Genomic DNA, 18708 nt, shown 5'->3' on the forward strand with positions numbered 1-18708 from the left:
GAGGAGGAGGATGCTGAAAAGGGGTTGCGAGGTCCGGCGGCCCCCAGATGGGCTGAGAGGCTGGAAGACGGGAGTCATGGAGAACCTTCATCTGCTGGTGATGGTGATGATGATGATGATGATGATGATGATGAAGAGGAGCTCAGCTGCATCTGAACAGGTAAAACACATTTATTTCAGTCAGATTGAACTTTTCTAAAGACAGTGGGACCCACTGGTTCGTCTTCCCATCGACGTGAAGGTGGGACCTTTAATATTTAGATTTTATTTTACTTTTTAAGTTCTATGTCAGGAACCCAATGTCCTGTCCTGCTCTGTCCCGTCCCGTCCCGTCCCGTCCTGTTCTGGTCTGTCCCTTCCCGTCCCGTCCTGTTCTGGTCTGACCCGTTTCTGCCCCTGACAGAACCTGTGCTTGAACTCGACCGTGCTGAGGACCCGGGTGGCATGTCACTCCTGCACCATTAGCATGTTGATCCCGTGTCCGTCCGGCTACAAGCAGACGCCCCGGTCCAGCACTCAGGACTGCAAGTGAGCTGCCCCCCCTTCAGGTGTGTGCTGACCAGGTGAAGCCCCACCAGGTGCTGACAGCGGGGCGGCGTCTCTGTGCAGGTACACCGTCAGGACTCCCAGCATGGCGCTGAGAATCAGCGGCTGCTCCTTCCAGTGCCACAAGGAGGCGGCGCTGAGGACCTGCTGTCCCGGGTACTGGGGTCCAGACTGCATGGGTGAGTAGACCCTCTGGTCCTCTGGGGCTCATTGGTAGAGCCACCGACTGTCTGGGCCCACTGGTCCGGTCTCACTGGTCCCACTGGTCTCATTGGTTGAACTGGTCCCACTGGTCCTTCTTGCTGTTCTGATTCTGGTGAAGTTAAAGACCAGTGGCGCTGAGGTGGAGTTCTAATGGGTCTGAAGACCAGATCCGGTCTCCTAGCAACCATCAGCTTCCTTTAAAGGAGACGTTCACTCATTGGTTGTCTTCTCAGCAAACCAGGACAGACGTCCTCATAAAGGACTTCACTGTAGCCGCTAGGCTAAAGCATTAGCATGTAGCTAGCATGCTGGAGGACGAAGACAGCAACACAAAGTCCTTTGGTGTTGAGGGGGGTGCAGAGGACACTTTCAGGGTCACCTCTAGTCCTGAACCAGGACTTGGACCAGCTGATCTAGACGCTGCAGGTTTTGGTGCTGGCTGAGGTCTCAGGGGACTCCTGTCACATGGTCCCCTTGATCCGCATCCTGCAGGGCCTCCTTCCTGTGGAGGGCCTCTGTCAGCAGGACTGAGAGGTGGTGATGTGTGGAGATAAGAGAGGGACAGGAAGAGGACAGGGACGTCTGTTTCCTCCTGAAGTCCTGCTGACGCTTCCTGTCCCGGGTCATGTTTGTGTTTCAGAGTGTCCCGAGTCGGCCCGCGGTCCCTGCAGCAACAGAGGCGTGTGCTCCGATGGACTGGGAGGGAACGGAACCTGCAGCTGTCAGGTGAGGGACACACACACAGGTAGAGACCCGGTCCCTGTCGGTCAGACTGGACCGGGGTCTGACCCGGTCCTAGGTCCCTGTTGGTCAGACTGGATGGGGGTCCGACCCCGATTCTGGTAGGGTGTGGGTTCTGGTTCTGGTAGGGTGTGGGCTCTGGTTCTGGTAGGGGGTGGGTTCTGGTTCTGGTAGGGGGTGGGTTCTGGTTCTGGTAGGGGGTGGGTTCTGGTTCTGGTAAGGTGTGGGCTCTGGTTCTGGTTCTGGTAAGGTGTGGGTTCTGGTTCTGGTAGGGGGTGGGTTCTGGTTCTGGTAAGGTGTGGGCTCTGGTTCTGGTAGGGTGTGGGTTCTGGTTCTGGTAGGGGGTGGGCTCTGGTTCTGGTAGGGTGTGGGTTCTGGTTCTGGTAGGGGGTGGGTTCTGGTTCTGGTAGGGCGTGGGTTCTGGCTCTGGTTCTGGTAGGGGGTGGGTTCTGGTTCTGGTAGGGTGTGGGTTCTGGTTCTGGTAGGGGGTGGGTTCTGGTTCTGGTAAGGTGTGGGCTCTGGTTCTGGTTCGGGTAGGGTGTGGGTTCTGGTTCTGGTAGGGGGTGGGTCGCCGTGTGTTTTACTCCTCTTCTGTCCATCCAGGTGGGCTTTGCAGGAACTTCTTGTGAGGACTGTGGACCCGGTCGATACGGCCCCTCCTGTGACTCAGGTATCTTCTACTAACCAATCAGACGGCGGTGCCGGCCATGCTGCTCTGTCATTGGTCCGTCCTCTGCGTGTCTGCAGTGTGTTCCTGTGTCCACGGTCTGTGTGACTCGGGCCTGAAAGGTTCTGGGAGCTGCCTCTGCTTCTCTGGGTACGCCGGTCCGCAGTGTGACAGAGGTAGGGGGGCACAGAGGTGGGGGGGCACGGAGGTGGGGGGGCACAGAGGTAGGGGGGCACAGAGGTAGGGGGCCACAGAGGTGGGGGGGGGCTTTGATCCTTGAAGCTCTTCTGTCACCGCTCTAACGATGACATCACCGCTCTAACGATGACATCACCGCTCTAACGATGACGTCACCGTTACAGTGAATGTAAATCATTTATAAATCTCTCCATCATTTTACATAAACACAGTCAAACCTGTGCTCCTGCTAGCGATGCTAATCTGGAAGCTAACAGACGTACACTTCCTGTTCAGGGAGGAGCAACAGGACGTCCAACCAGCGACCTCATCAGCTCCCATTGGAGCCTGGAGCTGGTGGGGGACGTCTGTAATGGTCACGCTTTCGTCCAATCAGACGCTTGTGTTTCAGAGCTTCCGGAATGCGCCGCCCTCGGCTGCCGGCAGAACTCCCGGTGCGCCGAGGAGAGCCTGACGGGGCGGCTGCTCTGTCAGTGTCTGCCCGGCTACCAGACGGCAGGAGCCCAGTGCCTGCGTGAGTGTTAGCTAGCCTGCTAGCTGCGTTAGCGTAGCTCAGGTGACCTAGCTGCGCTTGTCTTGCCCCCCCAGCTGTGAACCCCTGTCTGCAGCAGGTGTGCCATCCCCAGGCCTCCTGCGTCCACACCGGACCCAACCGGCACATCTGCTCCTGTAACCATGGTTACAGCGGCGACGGGCAGGTCTGCATGCCCGTTGACCCGTGTCAGACCCACCAGGGAGGCTGCGCCGCGGCGTCAACCCGCTGCGTCTACGACGGGCCGGGGGAGGTAGGCGGTCTACCTGCTCAGGGGTTCTACCTGCTCAGGGGTTCTACCGCTCAGGGGTTCTACCTGCTCACGTTCTACCTGCTCAGGGGTTCTACCTGCTCATGTTCTACCCGCTCAGGGGTTCCACCCGCTCAGGGGTTCTACCTGCTCACGTTCTACCTGCTCAGGGGTTCTACCTGCTCACGTTCTACCTGCTCAGGGGTTCCACCCACTCAGGGGTTCTACCTGCTCAGGGGTTCTACCTGCTCAGGGGTTCCACCCACTCAGGGGTTCTACCTGCTCAGGGGTTCTACCTGCTCAGTTCTCATCAACCCTTTCCTTCTCTCCAGTCCCACTGTGAGTGTCTTCCGGGCTTTGAACACCTGACCAACGGCGGCTGCCACCTGAAGGATCTCTGCCGACCTGATTCCTGCAACGAGAACGCCGTTTGTACCACGACCAGAACCGCACAGTTGAAGTGAGTCGTGTTCCGGATCATTTCCTGTATCCACTGAACTAGAACTAGAACTTTATTGTCCTTGTCTAGCAGGTACACAATGAGATTTGGAGCTCACCTGTCCCCTGTCCCTCAGGTGCACCTGTCTCCAGGGTTACATCGGTAACGGTCAGGTTTGCCATGGAAACATCATCCAGAAACTGAACGATCTGAACACAGAACCAGGAGGACGGTGGGTCGGTCAGCTGGGCAGCGCCATCACTCTGTTCAGTAAGGAGGAATTATCGTCTGTCTCCGTTCTCCTTTCAAATGTCCGGCTCTAACCAGAACAGCAGAGCTGGGGTTCTAACCAGAATAGCAGAGCTGGGGTTCTATCCAGAACAGCAGAGCTGGGGTTCTAACCAGAACAGCAGAGCTGGGGTTCTATCCAGAACAGCAGAGCTGAGGTTCTAACCAGAACAGCAGAGCTGGGGTTCTATCCAGAACAGCAGAGCTGAGGTTCTAACCAGAACCGCCAGACGTCCAACCCTCCCAGCCGAAGTTACTGTCTTTGAGATTAATGTCCATTCTGTAGCAATGACTATGATGATGTCATCAAACAGCGCAACATGAAATGCTTGATGAGACGCATCCCTCTATTAGCGGTTCCCTCCTGAGCGATCTGTAGCTGAGTTCCCCCCCCCCCCCAGCCTGCTGTGGTTCTGCTGAGTCCCCCCCCCCCCCAGCCTGCTGTGGTTCTGACCCACGGCAGGTCTTCTCAGGTCTGTGCAGTCTTCATTAGTCTCAGCTTGCTGCTGTCTCCATGGCTGATGTTCTGCGTCTGTATTTTCAGGCTCCATTTCCTGGGAGCTGCAGAATTTGGGTCCGTTCACTATTTTTGTCCCAATCAATAAAGGCTTCAGGGGAACTGCAGTAAGAACAATGTTTATCACGAACCCATTGCCGTACAACCGGAATATATTGTTATCCTGTTAACTCTTATTCTGAAGGTTTACGGAGATGGGTGTTGTTGTGACTGTTGGTATTTGTGTGACTGTTGGTGTTGTTGTGACTGTTGGTATTTGTGTGACTGTTGGTGTTGTTGTGACTGTTGGTATTTGTGTGACTGTTGGTGTTGTTGTGACTGTTGGTGTTTGTGTGACTGTTGGTGTTGTGACTGTTGGTATTTGTGTGACTGTTGGTGTTGTTGTGACTGTTGGTATTTGTGTGACTGTTGGTGTTGTTGTGACTGTTGGTGTTGTGACTGTTGGTATTTGTGTGACTGTTGGTGTTGTTGTGACTGTTGGTATTTGTGTGACTGTTGGTGTGTTGTGACTGTTGGTGTTGTGACTGTTGGTATTTGTGTGACTGTTGGTGTTGTTGTGACTGTTGGTATTTGTGTGACTGTTGGTGTTGTTGTGACTGTTGGTATTTGTGTGACTGTTGGTGTTTGTGTGACTGTTGGTGTTGTTGTGACTGTTGGTGTTTGTGTGACTGTTGGTGTTGTTGTGACTGTTGTTGTGATTGTTGGTGTTTGTGTGACTGTTGGTGTTGTTGTGACTGTTGTTGTGATTGTTGGTGTTTGTGTGACTGTTGGTGTTGTTGTGACTGTTGGTGTTTGTGTGACTGTTTTTGTGACTGTTGGTCTGTCTGTCTGCTGAGCAGCTGGGAACTCTGAAGTCTGATATCTCCAAAACCAAATACCTGTGCAACGTTCACCTGGTTGCCGGGCTGATGACCTTTGACAAGCTGAATGCTGGGAACTATTTTCACACTTTGACGGGACATTCAGCCGAGACGGAATCATCCATGGGGGTGAGGCAGGAGACCAGAACGCATGTACCTGGTAACGTTGTTTGCATGGGGGGCCTCTTCAGACCGGTCTCGGTTTCTGCTAGGACAAGAGGCTCCGCCTCCACGGCAGCAAGAAGAAAAGTCTGATCATCGATTCGGACGTTGTTGCCTCCAACGGGATGATTCACATCGTCAATCGGCTGATAGACAACATCTCACCCCTCGTGGAGAGCAACAACAAGGTGAGAAGCTCACAGGTGTTGGGGACGTTGTCATGGAAACGATGAATGGTGTCTTCTGTTTCCCCACAGGAGACTTTCTTGACGCTAATTTCTGACAACTTCAAATTTGACAAGTTCAAGTCTTTGCTGGAGGTACGTCTTCTACCCTGAGCCCAGAGGCCGTCTGATTGGTCGTTACTCTCACCTGTCCGTCAGTCAATCACGTTGTATCGCGTCTGCAGAAAGCGGACCTGGCCTCCGTGCTGGACCTTCCGGGTCCCATGACGGTCTTCGCTCCCGTCAGCTCGACCTTTGGAGCGATAACAGAAGAACACCTGCAGTACCTGAGCAGCGCTGAGGTAAGAGAGCCAAACAGCAGAACCAGCGAGCCTCGGCCCCCGGCGTGACCCAAACACTCGTGTCCTTCAGGGTCACAGCAAGCTGGTGGAGCTGCTCCGGAACCACATCGTCCAGTCCACTGCGGTCAGTCCATGTTCGGTACATTGGCATGTTACAAACATCAAAGGTTCTGAATTCGGGCTCGTTTCCTGGCTTGAAGCTGGACGTCTACAACGCTGCCTCGAGTCCAATGCTAGCGACGATGGCCAATCAGGTTCTGACGATCAACGTGACGGACAGCGTGAGTCAGGATCCATATTTAGCTCAGGTCTTCGTTGACCATCGTCGGTCTGTTGAACTGTTCTAACGTACCAGTATCACCATGACAACAGCGCAGCAGTCTTAGACCGGAGTGACCTTTACCAAACAGACGGCGGGTGATGAGTGACGGATGCAGCGTGCGTCCGTCCGTCCTCTGTGTCCGTCCGTCCTCTGTGTTCACAGGCTAACCCTCTCATCCAGGGTCAGTTTCTGGTTGATGGGAAACCGGTGCTCGAGACGGCGGTAGAAGCTAGAAATGGACGTCTGTACATTTTGGATGGCGTTTTGACTCCGCCCTCCATCCAACCTATTCTACCTCACAGGTGTGACACCAACAAGACCAAAACCTACAAGGTGAGCTCGAGCGGCTCTGTTTCCATCTAGCTTACTTAGCATTAGCATTAGCACAAAGCCTGTATAGTTCCGTTCTGACCTCCATCCACGTGGATTCTTCTCGCGTCTCAGGCCGAATGCGTCAGCTGCTCCAAGGCCAAGCAGCATCAGTGCTCACCTGGAGTTTATACCGTAAGATGCCTCCCTCCATGCTAACGTCTCTATGAAACAGATGATCGTATACCAAACATGATCCATCTCTTCATTGATCAGGGCTCCTCCGTCCCTGGGTGTGTTTACGATATGTTCATCCCCAAATCGTCCATCAGGATCCCAGTGCAAGGCTGCTCTCCTCTCTGCGCCGCTAACGTCACGGTGAACGCCACGACCGGGTCTGAGGGGCAACGCCAAAGAGCATCAGGAGTAGCATCAGCAGCCAGCATCAGCAGCTAGCATCAGGAGTAGCATCAGGAGTAGCATCAGGATTTAGCCTTAGGCGTTGGAACCGGATGTTAGCATCAGCAGCTAGCATCAGCAGCTAGCGTCAGGCGTTGGCTCCAGGTGTAGCTTTATCGTGTGACATTAGCGTCTGGCGTGAAGGTCTCTGACGTGTTTTCGTGTTTGTTCAGACTCCAGCGTGTTGTAGCGGTTTCTACGGTCCAGACTGCGGTCCCTGTCCCGGTGGGCACCAGGCGCCGTGCTCCGGACACGGCCAGGTCAGACTCGACACACACTTAGTTCTGATGGTCATGTTCCTTCCTGTTGAAGGTCTGTAGACCGCCATGTCCCGGATCCGAGGCTGCAGGACCGGGTTAGCCTGTAGAACCTGGATTTGTGTATGTGGGTTCTGTAGAACTGTTGACTTTCAGCTTCAGTCAATCAGAGGTCCAGTCTTACCATCGCCGGACGTGTTCTGTTCATTCTGTTCTTCGGGGGTTGGGCTTTGCTACGTGCTAATCGGCTAACCTTTAGCATTGTTCTGCTGAAGTGCTTCGAGGGGATTGGAGGAAATGGATCATGTGCCTGTGACGTGAACTTCAGAGGCTCTCGCTGTCAGTTCTGCTCCTCCGCTAACAAATATGGACCGAGCTGCGATAGAAGTGAGTCCAGCCGTCGCACAGGTGGGTGTCCCATCAGAGCAGAACTCACCTGTGCCCGACCTCACCTGTCTTCCCCCAGCCTGCCCCTGCATCCATGGGCGGTGTGACAACCGTCCGGATTCAGACGGTCGCTGTAAACCCGACTCCTGTCTTTCGGGTTTCACCGGTTGGTTCTGCGACCGTGCGACGGTCGTCTGCGGCGCTCAAGCTCGGTTCTGCCACGCCCACGCAGACTGTGACTTCAGCCAGGGCACTCCCAGGTGAGCCGATCTGAACGTCCACTTTGGACACGGTCCATGTTGGCTCACCGGTCCTCCTCACCTGATCACTTTGCTGTTGACGAGGCCTTGAGCAGACTCACCTGTGTTGCAGGTGCGTATGTAAGGCTGGTTACCAAGGCGACGGTATCACCTGCGTGGAGTCGGACCCCTGCGCCCCGCCTCATCGTGGCGGCTGCAGCTTGAACGTAAGTGCGTTTGTAACGTTTCTGCGCCGGTCGGGACCCCTCACTGCTGCACATGCGCCCCCTGCAGGCCAAATGTGTAAAGACGGGCCCAGCCACCCACACCTGTCAGTGTCTGAGCAGCTGGAGGGAGGACGGAGACGCCTGTCAGCCAATCAACAACTGCATCGGACCCGGCAGAGGAGGCTGCCATGCCAACGGCGCCTGCATCTACGTCGGCCCTGGACAGGTAGGCGGTGTGGCCGTCATCGAGATGGGTGGAGCCACAGTTCAAAAGTAGCCAAGTTAGCGCTAGCATTAAAATAATAACAAGAGTTACATCATATTAATATTAAGAATATATGAGAGGAGGAGGGGCTCTGACAGGAGGAGGGGCTCTGAGAGGAGGAGGGGATCTGACAGGAGGAGGGACTCTGACAGGAGGAGGGACTCTGACAGGAGGAGGGGCTCTGAGAGGAGGAGGGGCTGGGACTGGCACCAGGGAGACACTGGCGATGCTACGCTAGCTCCTGCTAACCGCAGGTTTGAACCCGAGGCTCCGTCTGAATAGAACCGGACCTCTGGTCCTGCTGCCCCCCCAGAGCGACTGCTCCTGTAAATCCGGATACAAAGGGGATGGCAGGGACTGCGAAGCCGTCAATCAGTGCGTGACGGCGTCCGGCGGCTGCCATTACCTGGTGAGTAAGCGTCTCCGCCGGGGGACGACGAGCAGGACGAAGCATCCGGTCGCTTTGTGTCCAGGCCAGCTGCCGTCTGCTGTCCACCGGGTGGACGTGTCTCTGTGACGAAGGGTTCCATGGCAACGGACAGACATGCTACGGCTCGGTCCAGCTGGTGAGACATTGATCCGTCCATCCGTCCATCCGTCCGTCAGTCAGTCCGTCCGTCAGTCCTGACGGCTTTATGATGCTTTCAGGAGCTGCTGGGTCTGTCAGACGCCTCAGACTTCTCCACATGGGTCACTGTGAGTGTGTGTGTGTGTGTGTGTGTCTCTGTGTGTCTCTGTATGTGTGTGTGTGTGTGTGTGTGTGTCTCTGTGTGTGTGTGTGTGTGTGTGTGTCTCTGTGTGAGTGTGTGTGTGTGTGTGTGTGTGTGTGTGTGTGTGTGTGTGTGTGTGTGTGTGTGTGTGTGTGTCTCTGTGTGTGTGTGTCTCTGTGTGTGTGTGACTCCAGTCTGTCTGGTCCTCCAGGACTCTGGTCTGTCCTGGTCCCTGCTGGATCAGAACATCACCCTCCTGGTCCCGCCCTCGGCTGCCGTCGCTAGGCTGTCCCCAGAGGACAGACGCTTCTGGACCATGAAGGGGAACCTGCCGAGCCTCATCAGGTGGTCTGTGTTCCTGCAGCGCTAACGCGTCCCCCTGACGGAGGTCTAACGTCCACCCCCGTCCCACAGAAACCACATCGTCCCGGGAATCTATCCGCTGGAGCGCCTGAGCAACACTTCCTCCCTCACCTCCCTGCTCAAAACATCACTTCCTGTTTCAACAACCAATGAGGTTCCACGATCAATCAAACTTCCGATAGCTTCTAGCGGGTTCTCATCGATCACGTTTAGTTCTGATGGGAGACGGGTCCGGTTTGTTGCTCATGTTCTGTGCTCCAATCAGCTCGTGGTTGTCGGGGGGGCGGCCGTCACCACGCCGAACCTGGCCGCCACCAACGGGCTGATCCACGTCATCGATGAGGTGCGGCTTCGGCTCTGGCGAGCTAGCTTCTGACGCCGCCGCGGCTTCATCGGGTTCTGCTGTCTGCAGGTTCTGGTTCCGGAGAGGAAGCTGAGCGAGGGCCTGCTGGCGGTTCTGGCCCTGAGGCCCGAGTTCTCCCTGTTCAGAGCGTCTCTCGTGGTAACGGCCGGACGGCGCCGCAGGATGCTGACGCGTGTGAGGGTTGTAACGGCGTTGTTGTTGTCAGGGTTACAACCTGACGGATGAGATCGATCAGGAGGCGGGCTTCACCGTCTTCGCTCCCACGGACGCCGCCATCTCTGATTACCTCCAGAAAACGTCTGCGACCCGACTGGTACGGCTCCAGAACACCGTCCGGTTCTGATGGGGAGACGGTTCAACAGTCCGAACATTGATGTGACGGAGCCGTGCTTTTATTGTGGAACAGGATGTGACTGAGCTGTGCTTTTATTGTGGAACAGGATGTGACTGAGCTGTGCTTTTATTGTGGAACAGGATGTGACTGAGCCGTGCTTTTATTGCGGAACAGGATGAGGATGTGACTGAGCTGTGCTTTTATTGTGGAACAGGATGTGACTGAGCTGTGCTTTTATTGTGGAACAGGATGTGACTGAGCCGTGCTTTTATTGCGGAACAGGATGTGACTGAGCCGTGCTTTTATTGCGGAACAGGATGTGACTGAGCCGTGCTTTTATTGTGGAACAGGATGCGACTGAGCTGTGCTTTTATTGTGGAACAGAATGTGACTGAGCTGTGCTTTTATTGTGGAACAGGATGTGAACACCACTCGGTACCACGTGGTGCCGGCGGAGCGTCTCCTGAAGACGGACCTTCAGCACGGCGGCTACAAACAGACGCTGCTGGGATTCTCCTTCCAGCTCGGCATCTTCCCCAGAGACGGAAAGGTCCCGATCAATAATCAATAATCGATAATCGATGCTCCGCCCACGTCCAACATCTGTTTGTCTTCCAGCTGTTTGTGAACGACGCTCAGATCAACACGTCCAACATCCTGAGCAGTAAAGGCGTGATCCACGGCCTGACGGCGGTCCTGCCCGTCTCCAGGAACCGCTGCGATGATGTCACGCACCGCCGGGTCCCGGTCAGGCCCCGCCCACCCCGAGCCCCGCCCACCCGCTGCCCCCCTGCTGCCCCCCTCTAACGCTGTCCTCTCTGTCCACAGGGACTCTGTGTGGACTGCCTGTTCCCAAAAAACAAAATCTGCCCCAACGACTCCGTCCCAGACGTAAGACACACGTAACCATGGCAACATGAGACGAGTTCGACTCCGGGTCCGCGGCTGTGATTGGCTGTTTGTCTGCAGGTGACGGCCTGGAGCAGGAAGTGCATGCTCACCTGGATGTCTGAGGAGGGGCGGGGCATGTCCCTCGGCTGCAGGGCCACGTGTGTCCAGGAGACCGTGGTACGTCCCGCTGCAGGTGAACAGCCACACCTGTGTGGAGACACAGGCGTGAGACAACCTGCGCTTCCAGGTGCGGCGGTGCTGCGGAGGCTTCTTCGGGGAGCACTGCGAGCCGTGTCCCGGGTCCGAGGGACGGCCCTGCTTCGCTAACGGACTCTGTTTGGACGGGATCAACGGGACCGGGACCTGCCGGTGCCGCCGGGGCTTCAACGGCACCGCCTGCGAGACGTGCCAGAGCGGCAGATACGGAGTCCACTGCGACCAAGGTAGGAAGGGGCGGAGTCAAGCAGCCAATCAGCCGCGAGCTCACACCTGTCCATCTCCACAGAGTGCAGCTGCAAGAACGGACGCTGCAACGAGGGGCCGCCTGGAGACGGAGCGTGCGAGTGTGACGCCGGCTGGAGGGGGGTCCAGTGTGAGGAAAGTACGACACGCACACACTCAGAGACACACACACACACACACTCAGACACGCACACACACACACACACAGACACACACACACACTCAGAGACACACACACACACACACACACACACACAAACAGAGACACACACACACAGAGACGCACACACACACACACACAGAGACACACACACACAAACAGATACACACACACACACACACACACACACACACAGACACACACACACTCAGACACACACACACGCACACACACCCTCTCTGCTTCCTGTGTCCCTCCAGGACTCCCGTCCTCGGGGGACGAGCTTTGCGGCTCCCTGACGTGTCACACAAGCTCAAAGTAAGTAAAGCGTCTGAAGCCCCGCCCCCCAGGATCACGCCGTCTCTGAAGCCCCACCCCCCCCCCCCCCCTGTCCCCTCACAGCTGCGTCATCGGGCTGGACGGACCTCGCTGCCTCTGCGCTGCCGGCTTCCAGGGAAACGGGACTTCCTGTCAAGGTAAGAACAAGCTGGTGCAGGTGGGCGGAGTCACCTGAGGACAGACGGGCGGAGACTCAGAGCCACCGTCTGTCACGGTGATGATGACGATGATGATGATGATGATGATGATGGTAATGATGATGATGATGATGACGGTAATGATGATGACGGTAATGATGATGATGATGATGATGAAGATGATGGTGATGATGACGGTAAGGATGATGATGATGATGATGATGACGGTAATGATGACGGTAATGATGATGACGGTGATGATGATGATGAAGATGATGATGAAGATGCTCGCCGTGCAGCGGTGGACGCCTGTGCGTCGGATAACGGCGGCTGCAGTCTGGACGCCGTCTGTAAGAGGACCCGACCCGGCAGGAGGGACTGCGTCTGTAACCGTGGTTACTCAGGGGACGGACTCGTCTGCGTCGGTAGGACCCCTCTCTGATACTACTGCGTTGTACCGAGTACTACCGAGTACTACCGAGTACCGCTGAAGCCCTATTGGCTGGCGTAAACCAATGAACAGGAAGCGTGGTGCGTTCGAGTGCCGCAGGAGTTTCTGCTTCTTCACAGAAATCAACCCGTGTGTGGAGGGAAACGGAGGTTGCCATGACAACGCCGCCTGCGTTCACGTCGGGCCGAACAAAGTAAACGGCGCTTCGCTCTCAGACGGGCCTTTAGCGATGCGTTCGCCGCTTACTGGACTCGTGTTCTGGTCTCCGCAGACGACCTGCGCCTGCAGAGACGGTTTCCACGGCGACGGGCAGACCTGCACGGTGGTCAACTTGTGTCTGAAGGTGAGACCGATGCTGCTGCTGCTGTTGTCGTCTCAACCTGAACCTTTGTGGCGTTCTAGAGAAACGGCGGTTGCCATGACTACGCCAGGTGTAACACGACGGCTCCAGGTGTGCGTACCTGCACCTGCTACAAAGACCACATTGGAGACGGTCTCACCTGCAAAGGCACCTTGGGGAAGGTGAGGGCCCGCCTCCTGCCTAGCATCGAGTACCGCCGCAGCAACGGAAGCTAGCATTAGCCCGAACTTCCTGGCAGTGTTACCAGGTGGTGGCGCCGTTTCTTCTTCTCTGGTTTATCCAGACGAGCTGCCGAGTGTTTCCGTCTCTATGGTTACCGAACCACAGGAGCTCCTGGTGGACAACGCAAAGCCCCGCCTCCTCCTCCTCCTCCTTATCATGATGTCTGATTTTTGCAGGAGATTGCGAGGAGGAAGCTGCGAGACTTTTACCTGCTTCTGAGGGTGAGTGAAGCTGCAGCTGTTACCTGAACCTCACCCGAACCTCACCCGAACGTCACCTGAACCTCACCCGAACCTCACCTGAACCTCACCTGAACCTCACCCGAACCTCACCTGATCGTCACCTGAACCTCACCTGATCGTCAGGTCGTACCTGTGCTTTCAGCTGGTGGGCGTTTCTCTGAAAGGTCGCGGCCCGTTCACCGTCTTCGCTCCCAGCGGCGACGCCTTCGCGGCGGATAAAGTCAAGGTGAGGCGCTACCTGTCCAGATGTTCGTCTCTGATGTCAGACTTTGAGTTTTCGGCGTTTAGATTACCTTTCGGGCGTCGGACCAGGAAAAGGAGCGTCTGGGATCCGTCCTACGGAACCACATCGTCATGTGTCACACGCTGCGGCCCGCCGACCTGGGCCGAGCCCAGAACCTGACGTCGCTGTCTGGACTCGTTCTGACCACCGGATCCAGCCAGGTGACCAATGGGAGAGCAGGGGTGTCCTCCGGACCCACCTGGGCTCCCCTGATCCTGATCCTGATGTTTTCAGGGCCGCGTCTTCGTCAACCGGGCCAACGTGGCGTTCAGCGACGACGTCAGCACCAACGGGATCTTACACGAAATCGACAAAGTTCTGCTTCCTGCTGACCCGGAAGACGAAACGCCGCCGGTACCTGTAAGACCGCCTTCTGATGTCACGGGTCTGTACCGGACCAGTAATCCTGATTGTACCCCCACCCAGCGGAACCTGACGGGCGTGGCCCAACGCCACGGGTACAGAACCTTCTACAAGCTGCTAGAGGTGAGGCATCAGCGTTAAGGGAGCCCCGCACTGCGGCCCACCTGCTCACAGAACCCGCTGTCCCAGGACACAGGTGTGATGTCGCTTTTGGAGGACAAGGTCAACCAGCCCGTCACCGTCTTCCTGCCGTCGGACGGCGTCATGGCGTCCCTGTCTCAGGAACACAAGGACTACCTGTTCCACCCAGACAACCAGCCCCAGCTGCTGGAGACCCTGAAGTACCACGTCCTGCAGTCCCACAAGGTGAGGAGACCGCCCCGGGTCTTTGTCCCGCGCCCCGGGTCCGACATCAGTCTGTCCCCTCAGGTGTACGCTGAAGGGCTGATCCACCTGGACTCGGCTCGGACCCTGCAGGGTTCTCCTCTCTCCTTCTCCTGTGGAGGAGCAGACAACATGGTGAGGAGCACGGTCACACCTGAAGAAGAGGAGGAGCCTCGTCTTCATCCTGCTTCCTCTGACCAGGGAGACGTCTTCATCAGCGACAGGAAGTGTCGGATCGTTCAGAGACACCTCGCATTTACCGGCGGGCTCGCCTACGGGATCGACTGCCTGCTGACCCCGCCCAGCCTGGGAGGGCGATGTGATCACCAGATGACCTTTGACATCCAGGTGTCTGTTTCCACGGCAACATCCCCCTGTCTCGCCCTGGTCCAGTCCCACTCAATGCCTGGTTTGTTCTCGCTGTAGATGGGCTGTGAACTCTGCATCATGTCGAGGACTCACTGTCCCCCCGGCTCCACCACCAAGGTGAGCCCTCACCTGTAGGGACTCGCCTGTAGGGACTCACCTGTCCACCAGCGTCCTCTCTGATTCCGTCTGTGCGTCTCCAGGAGGTCCAGAAGTGCGACCTTCCCACCCGGTTCGTCACCAGGAACGCCGGCTGTCGCAGCACCTGCACCATCAACTCCTGGCAGCCAAAGTGTTGCCATGGTTACTACGGGCGGGACTGCCTGGGTGAGACGACGTGAAGCCGGACTCGCTGACGAAGCGTTTATTGATCCGATGATGTCATCCCGTTTCCAGTCTGTCCCGGGAGTGTCGACTCCCCCTGCAGGAATCATGGGAAATGTGACGATGGTCACCTTGGAAACGGCACCTGTACCTGTGACGCCGGCTTTGGGGGCGTGGCCTGTGAACGGTGTGCCGAGGGATTCTTTGGCCCGTCCTGTGAAGGTGAGCAGCGGCGACGACGCACCTCCTGGTGGGCGGGTTTGTGATCCACGCCGGTTTCTTCTTCTGCGCTTTCCTCAGCCTGTAGCTGCTCAGAACACGGGTCATGTGACGGCGGGCGCCGGGGCACCGGGTCATGTTTCTGTGAGCCCGGCTGGACCGGGCAGCGCTGTGAGACCCAGCAAGGTGAGACACCGGGTCACTAGTCTACCTGAGGGACAGGTACGTGGGCCCCGGAGGACCTCGCCTCCGTCTCACCAACAGGACCGTCCCAGGAGGAGGCTGCGTGTGATTGGCCGACTGGTTCAGTAACAATGCTAACGATGCTAACGATGCGTCTCTGTCTGCAGCCGAGACGTTCCGCTGTTCTCCGTCCTGTTCTCCCAAAGCCGTCTGTCGGGACAACAACACCTGCGTGTGTCGGCCGTTCCACGTGGGAGACGGGTTCACCTGTACAGGTGAGGACGGCTCAGGTGATCCCGCTAGAGACACCTCCAGGTGGGGGGGGGGGGGGTAGACAGGTGAAAGGAAACCTCTTAAAATGATTCAAATCAAAAATCATGGCTGAGAAATAATGTCTGTGCACCTGTCTACCTGTCTGTCTGCAGTGGCAGACATGTGTCAGATCTGGAACGGTGGCTGTGCTAAAGGTGCTAAGTGTTCCCAGGAGGGACAGCAGGTGAGGTGCACCTGTCCTAAGGGACACTCAGGTGACGGCTTCACCTGCCAGCCCATCGACCCGTGTGTCTCTGGAGAGAACGGCGGCTGCCACGAACACGCCTCCTGCACCATGACGGCGCCGGTGAGCGGCGCCGCCCTCTGGGTCTGTGGGTTCTCCGGGCGACCCGGTTAACGTGCGCGTGTGAACAGGGGACGAGGACGTGCACCTGCAGGGACGGCTACGTCGGAGACGGCCTCACCTGTGAGATCAAAGAGCTGCCCATCAGCCGCTGTCTCCAGGGCAACGGAGGGTGTCATCAAGACGCCAAATGCAGCGACCTCCACTTTGAAGGTGAAGCGATTGGGTTGGATCTCATTGGCCGGTGAGCCGTGATGTCACCATGCAGCTCAGCCAATCACACGGCTCCAGTGTGTCTCCCGCTGCAGACGCCAAGCTGGGCGTGTTTCACCACCGCTCGGACCTGGGCCAGTACCGGCTGAACTACAGCCAGGCCCAGCAGGCCTGCACCGCCCGGGGGGGCTGCCTGGCCACCTACACCCAGCTGTCCTACGCTCAGCAGGTGAGCCCTCTCTGAACCCTGTCCCAGAGCGAACCCCGGACCCAGACTCTGAACCCTGTCCCAGAGCGAACCCCGGACCCAGACTCTGAACCCTGTCCCAGAGCGAACCCCGGACCCAGACTAACCGCCGCCCCCTCCAGGGCGGGATGAACCTGTGCGCCGCCGGCTGGCTGGACCGGGCCCGGGTCGGCTACCCCACCTCCTTCTCCAGTCCCCTCTGCGGCTTCGGACACGTCGGCATCGTGGACTACGGCATCCGGAAGAACCTGAGCGAGACCTGGGACACCTTCTGCTACCGGATGAAGGGTGAGAGGAGCAGCTGGGTCTGGACCCGGGACCCCCAGCAGACCAGGTCCCGGTCTTGAACACGCTCTGCTCTGGTTTCAGAGGTCGAGTGCGCCTGTCACCCCGGTTACCTTGGCGACGGTTTCAGCTGCACAGGAAACCTTCTGCAGGTTCTGGAGTCCACGCCGACCTTCTCCAACTTCCTCACCGTGAGTCCGCCTCCTGCCGCGGCGCCCTTCGTCCCGGACGCCGCTGACGTCTCCTCCTCCTCTGCAGCAAATCCGGAACTACTCCCAGGTGTCGGCGTCCGGGCGGCGGTTCGTGGAGCGCCTGGGGAACCTGGCGGTCCAGTCCACGCTCTTCGTGCCCGACAACAACGGGCTCGCCGGCAACCAGGTCGGCAGAGCATCGAGGCGAGCGCCGTACCCGTCGACGTGTCCTCACCTGTTCACCTGTACCCCCCCCAGACGCTGTCTCAGCAGGATATCGAGTTTCACCTGCTGGGGGGTCAGGTGCTGCTTCTTAGCCCGCTGAAGAACGGTACCAGGGTCAGAACCCGAGCCGGGAGTCTGATGGTCAGCGGCGTTCCGGATCTGCTCGATCCCTCGGTTCTGGTCAGTCGTCATCACAATCGAGCTACGAGGACGGGGACGAGGAAGGGGACGGGGACGAGGACGGGGACGGGGACGAGGACGAGGAAGGGGATGGACGAGGACGGGGACGATGACGGGGACGAGGACAGAGACGAGGAAGGGGACGAGGACGGGGACGAGGAAGAGGACGGGGACGAGGACGGGGATGAGGACGAGGACGGGGACGAGAAAGGGGACGAGGACGGGAACGAGGACGGGGACGAGGACGGCAGCCAGTCTCATGGGGGTGGGGGGACGCCTTAGGTTGAGGTAGTCTGTGTCTCCGTGACGACCGCGGCTGGCTGTGATTGGCTGAGACGAGGAAGACAGGAAGTCGAGTCTTTCCTTTTCCGTCTCCTCAGGCGTCTCGCTACGTCAACGACCGCTTCGTCACCCAGCCGGACCTCCCGGCCTCCAACGGGATCATACACGTCCTCCACGGACCGCTAAAAGCTCCGCCCCCACGCCACGAGGTGAGCGGTCAGCAAGCGTTCATGAATCCAGCCAAACCTTCAAGGTTCCGTACCTGTACCTGTACCTGTACCTGTACCCGTACCCGTCTGGTCCGGTTCTCCAGATGCATGTGGCCCACAAGGCGGGGATGGGGGTCGGCGTGGTCCTGCTGATCGTGCTGGCGGGGGGGGCGGTCTTCGTCGGATACCACTTCTACACCCACAAGGCCAAACCCTTCCAGTTCCACTATTTCAAGGTTAGAATGGTCCCGTCCCCCCCGGAGGACGGAGGACGCAATCAGAACCGATGACCCAATGAGAAAACGCGAGTAAAACTCTTTGTTGCTGGAGTCATTCCTTCGCTGACCTTTGACCTCGTCTGCTCCAACAGGAGGACGAAGGTGAGGAAGACGTTCCACCTCCACGGAGCAGTCGCAGCATCTCAAACCCGGTTTATGAAGCAGCGCCAGAGCCTTCTGGGTCCGGTGCGCCTGTGTCTCTGCAGGACAGCTGAGGCTGGACCCTCCTGGTTCTGGACCGGCAGTCCAGCCAGCCTCAACTGTCTTCGTCACGTTTGTCTTCCTGAGCTGAACGCCCCCGACACGCCCTCGACCCGCCCCCGGCACGCCTCCGACACGCCCTCGACCCGCCCCCGACACGCCCTCGGCACGCCATCGACCCGCCCCCGACATGCCCTCGACCCGCCCCCGACATGCCCTCGACCCACC

At 57.7% G+C, this 18708-nt stretch overlaps 1 protein-coding gene across 1 annotated transcript; it reads left to right on the plus strand.

Moving 5' to 3' along the window:
* Positions 1 to 76: 76 nt before the first annotated feature.
* stab2 (stabilin 2) lies at positions 77 to 18606 on the plus strand. Its single transcript, XM_068755006.1, has 68 exons — positions 77 to 160; positions 404 to 528; positions 610 to 725; positions 1391 to 1476; positions 2095 to 2161; positions 2239 to 2334; positions 2748 to 2870; positions 2945 to 3141; positions 3471 to 3598; positions 3714 to 3847; positions 4410 to 4489; positions 5222 to 5371; positions 5455 to 5592; positions 5662 to 5724; positions 5814 to 5930; positions 6001 to 6054; positions 6131 to 6211; positions 6433 to 6585; positions 6697 to 6756; positions 6838 to 6939; positions 7194 to 7280; positions 7553 to 7664; positions 7744 to 7924; positions 8037 to 8130; positions 8198 to 8356; positions 8709 to 8804; positions 8869 to 8961; positions 9044 to 9091; positions 9317 to 9450; positions 9520 to 9622; positions 9734 to 9811; positions 9881 to 9970; positions 10038 to 10145; positions 10585 to 10716; positions 10785 to 10913; positions 10995 to 11057; positions 11136 to 11234; positions 11305 to 11500; positions 11563 to 11658; positions 11940 to 11997; positions 12082 to 12155; positions 12455 to 12580; positions 12726 to 12799; positions 12878 to 12949; positions 13009 to 13128; positions 13366 to 13410; positions 13574 to 13657; positions 13720 to 13875; positions 13949 to 14074; positions 14141 to 14200; positions 14267 to 14443; positions 14507 to 14596; positions 14663 to 14809; positions 14888 to 14947; positions 15031 to 15154; positions 15224 to 15373; positions 15452 to 15556; positions 15721 to 15828; positions 15979 to 16172; positions 16241 to 16382; positions 16478 to 16611; positions 16752 to 16917; positions 16999 to 17105; positions 17173 to 17292; positions 17364 to 17510; positions 17891 to 18001; positions 18106 to 18237; positions 18372 to 18606. The coding sequence occupies exons 1-68, from the start codon at positions 77 to 79 to the stop codon at positions 18492 to 18494; spliced, it is 7584 nt and encodes a 2527-aa protein (XP_068611107.1). The 3' UTR covers positions 18495 to 18606.
* Positions 18607 to 18708: the final 102 nt, after the last annotated feature.

The sequence above is a fragment of the Brachionichthys hirsutus genome, chromosome 22 (assembly GCF_040956055.1).
Source record: "Brachionichthys hirsutus isolate HB-005 chromosome 22, CSIRO-AGI_Bhir_v1, whole genome shotgun sequence".
Classification (NCBI taxonomy): domain Eukaryota; kingdom Metazoa; phylum Chordata; class Actinopteri; order Lophiiformes; family Brachionichthyidae; genus Brachionichthys; species Brachionichthys hirsutus.

What these genes read in the sequence shown, in the direction of transcription:
- stab2 (XM_068755006.1), top strand. Translation starts at nt 77, where the DNA reads ATGGAGAACCTTCATCTGCTGGTGATGGTGATGATGATGATGATGATG. An exon ending in TCCAGCACTCAGGACTGCAA is followed by an intron (nt 529 to 609) that starts GTGAGCTGCCCC and finishes GTCTCTGTGCAG; the next exon opens with GTACACCGTCAGGACTCCCA. An exon ending in TCGCGGCGGATAAAGTCAAG is followed by an intron (nt 13,658 to 13,719) that starts GTGAGGCGCTAC and finishes TTCGGCGTTTAG; the next exon opens with ATTACCTTTCGGGCGTCGGA.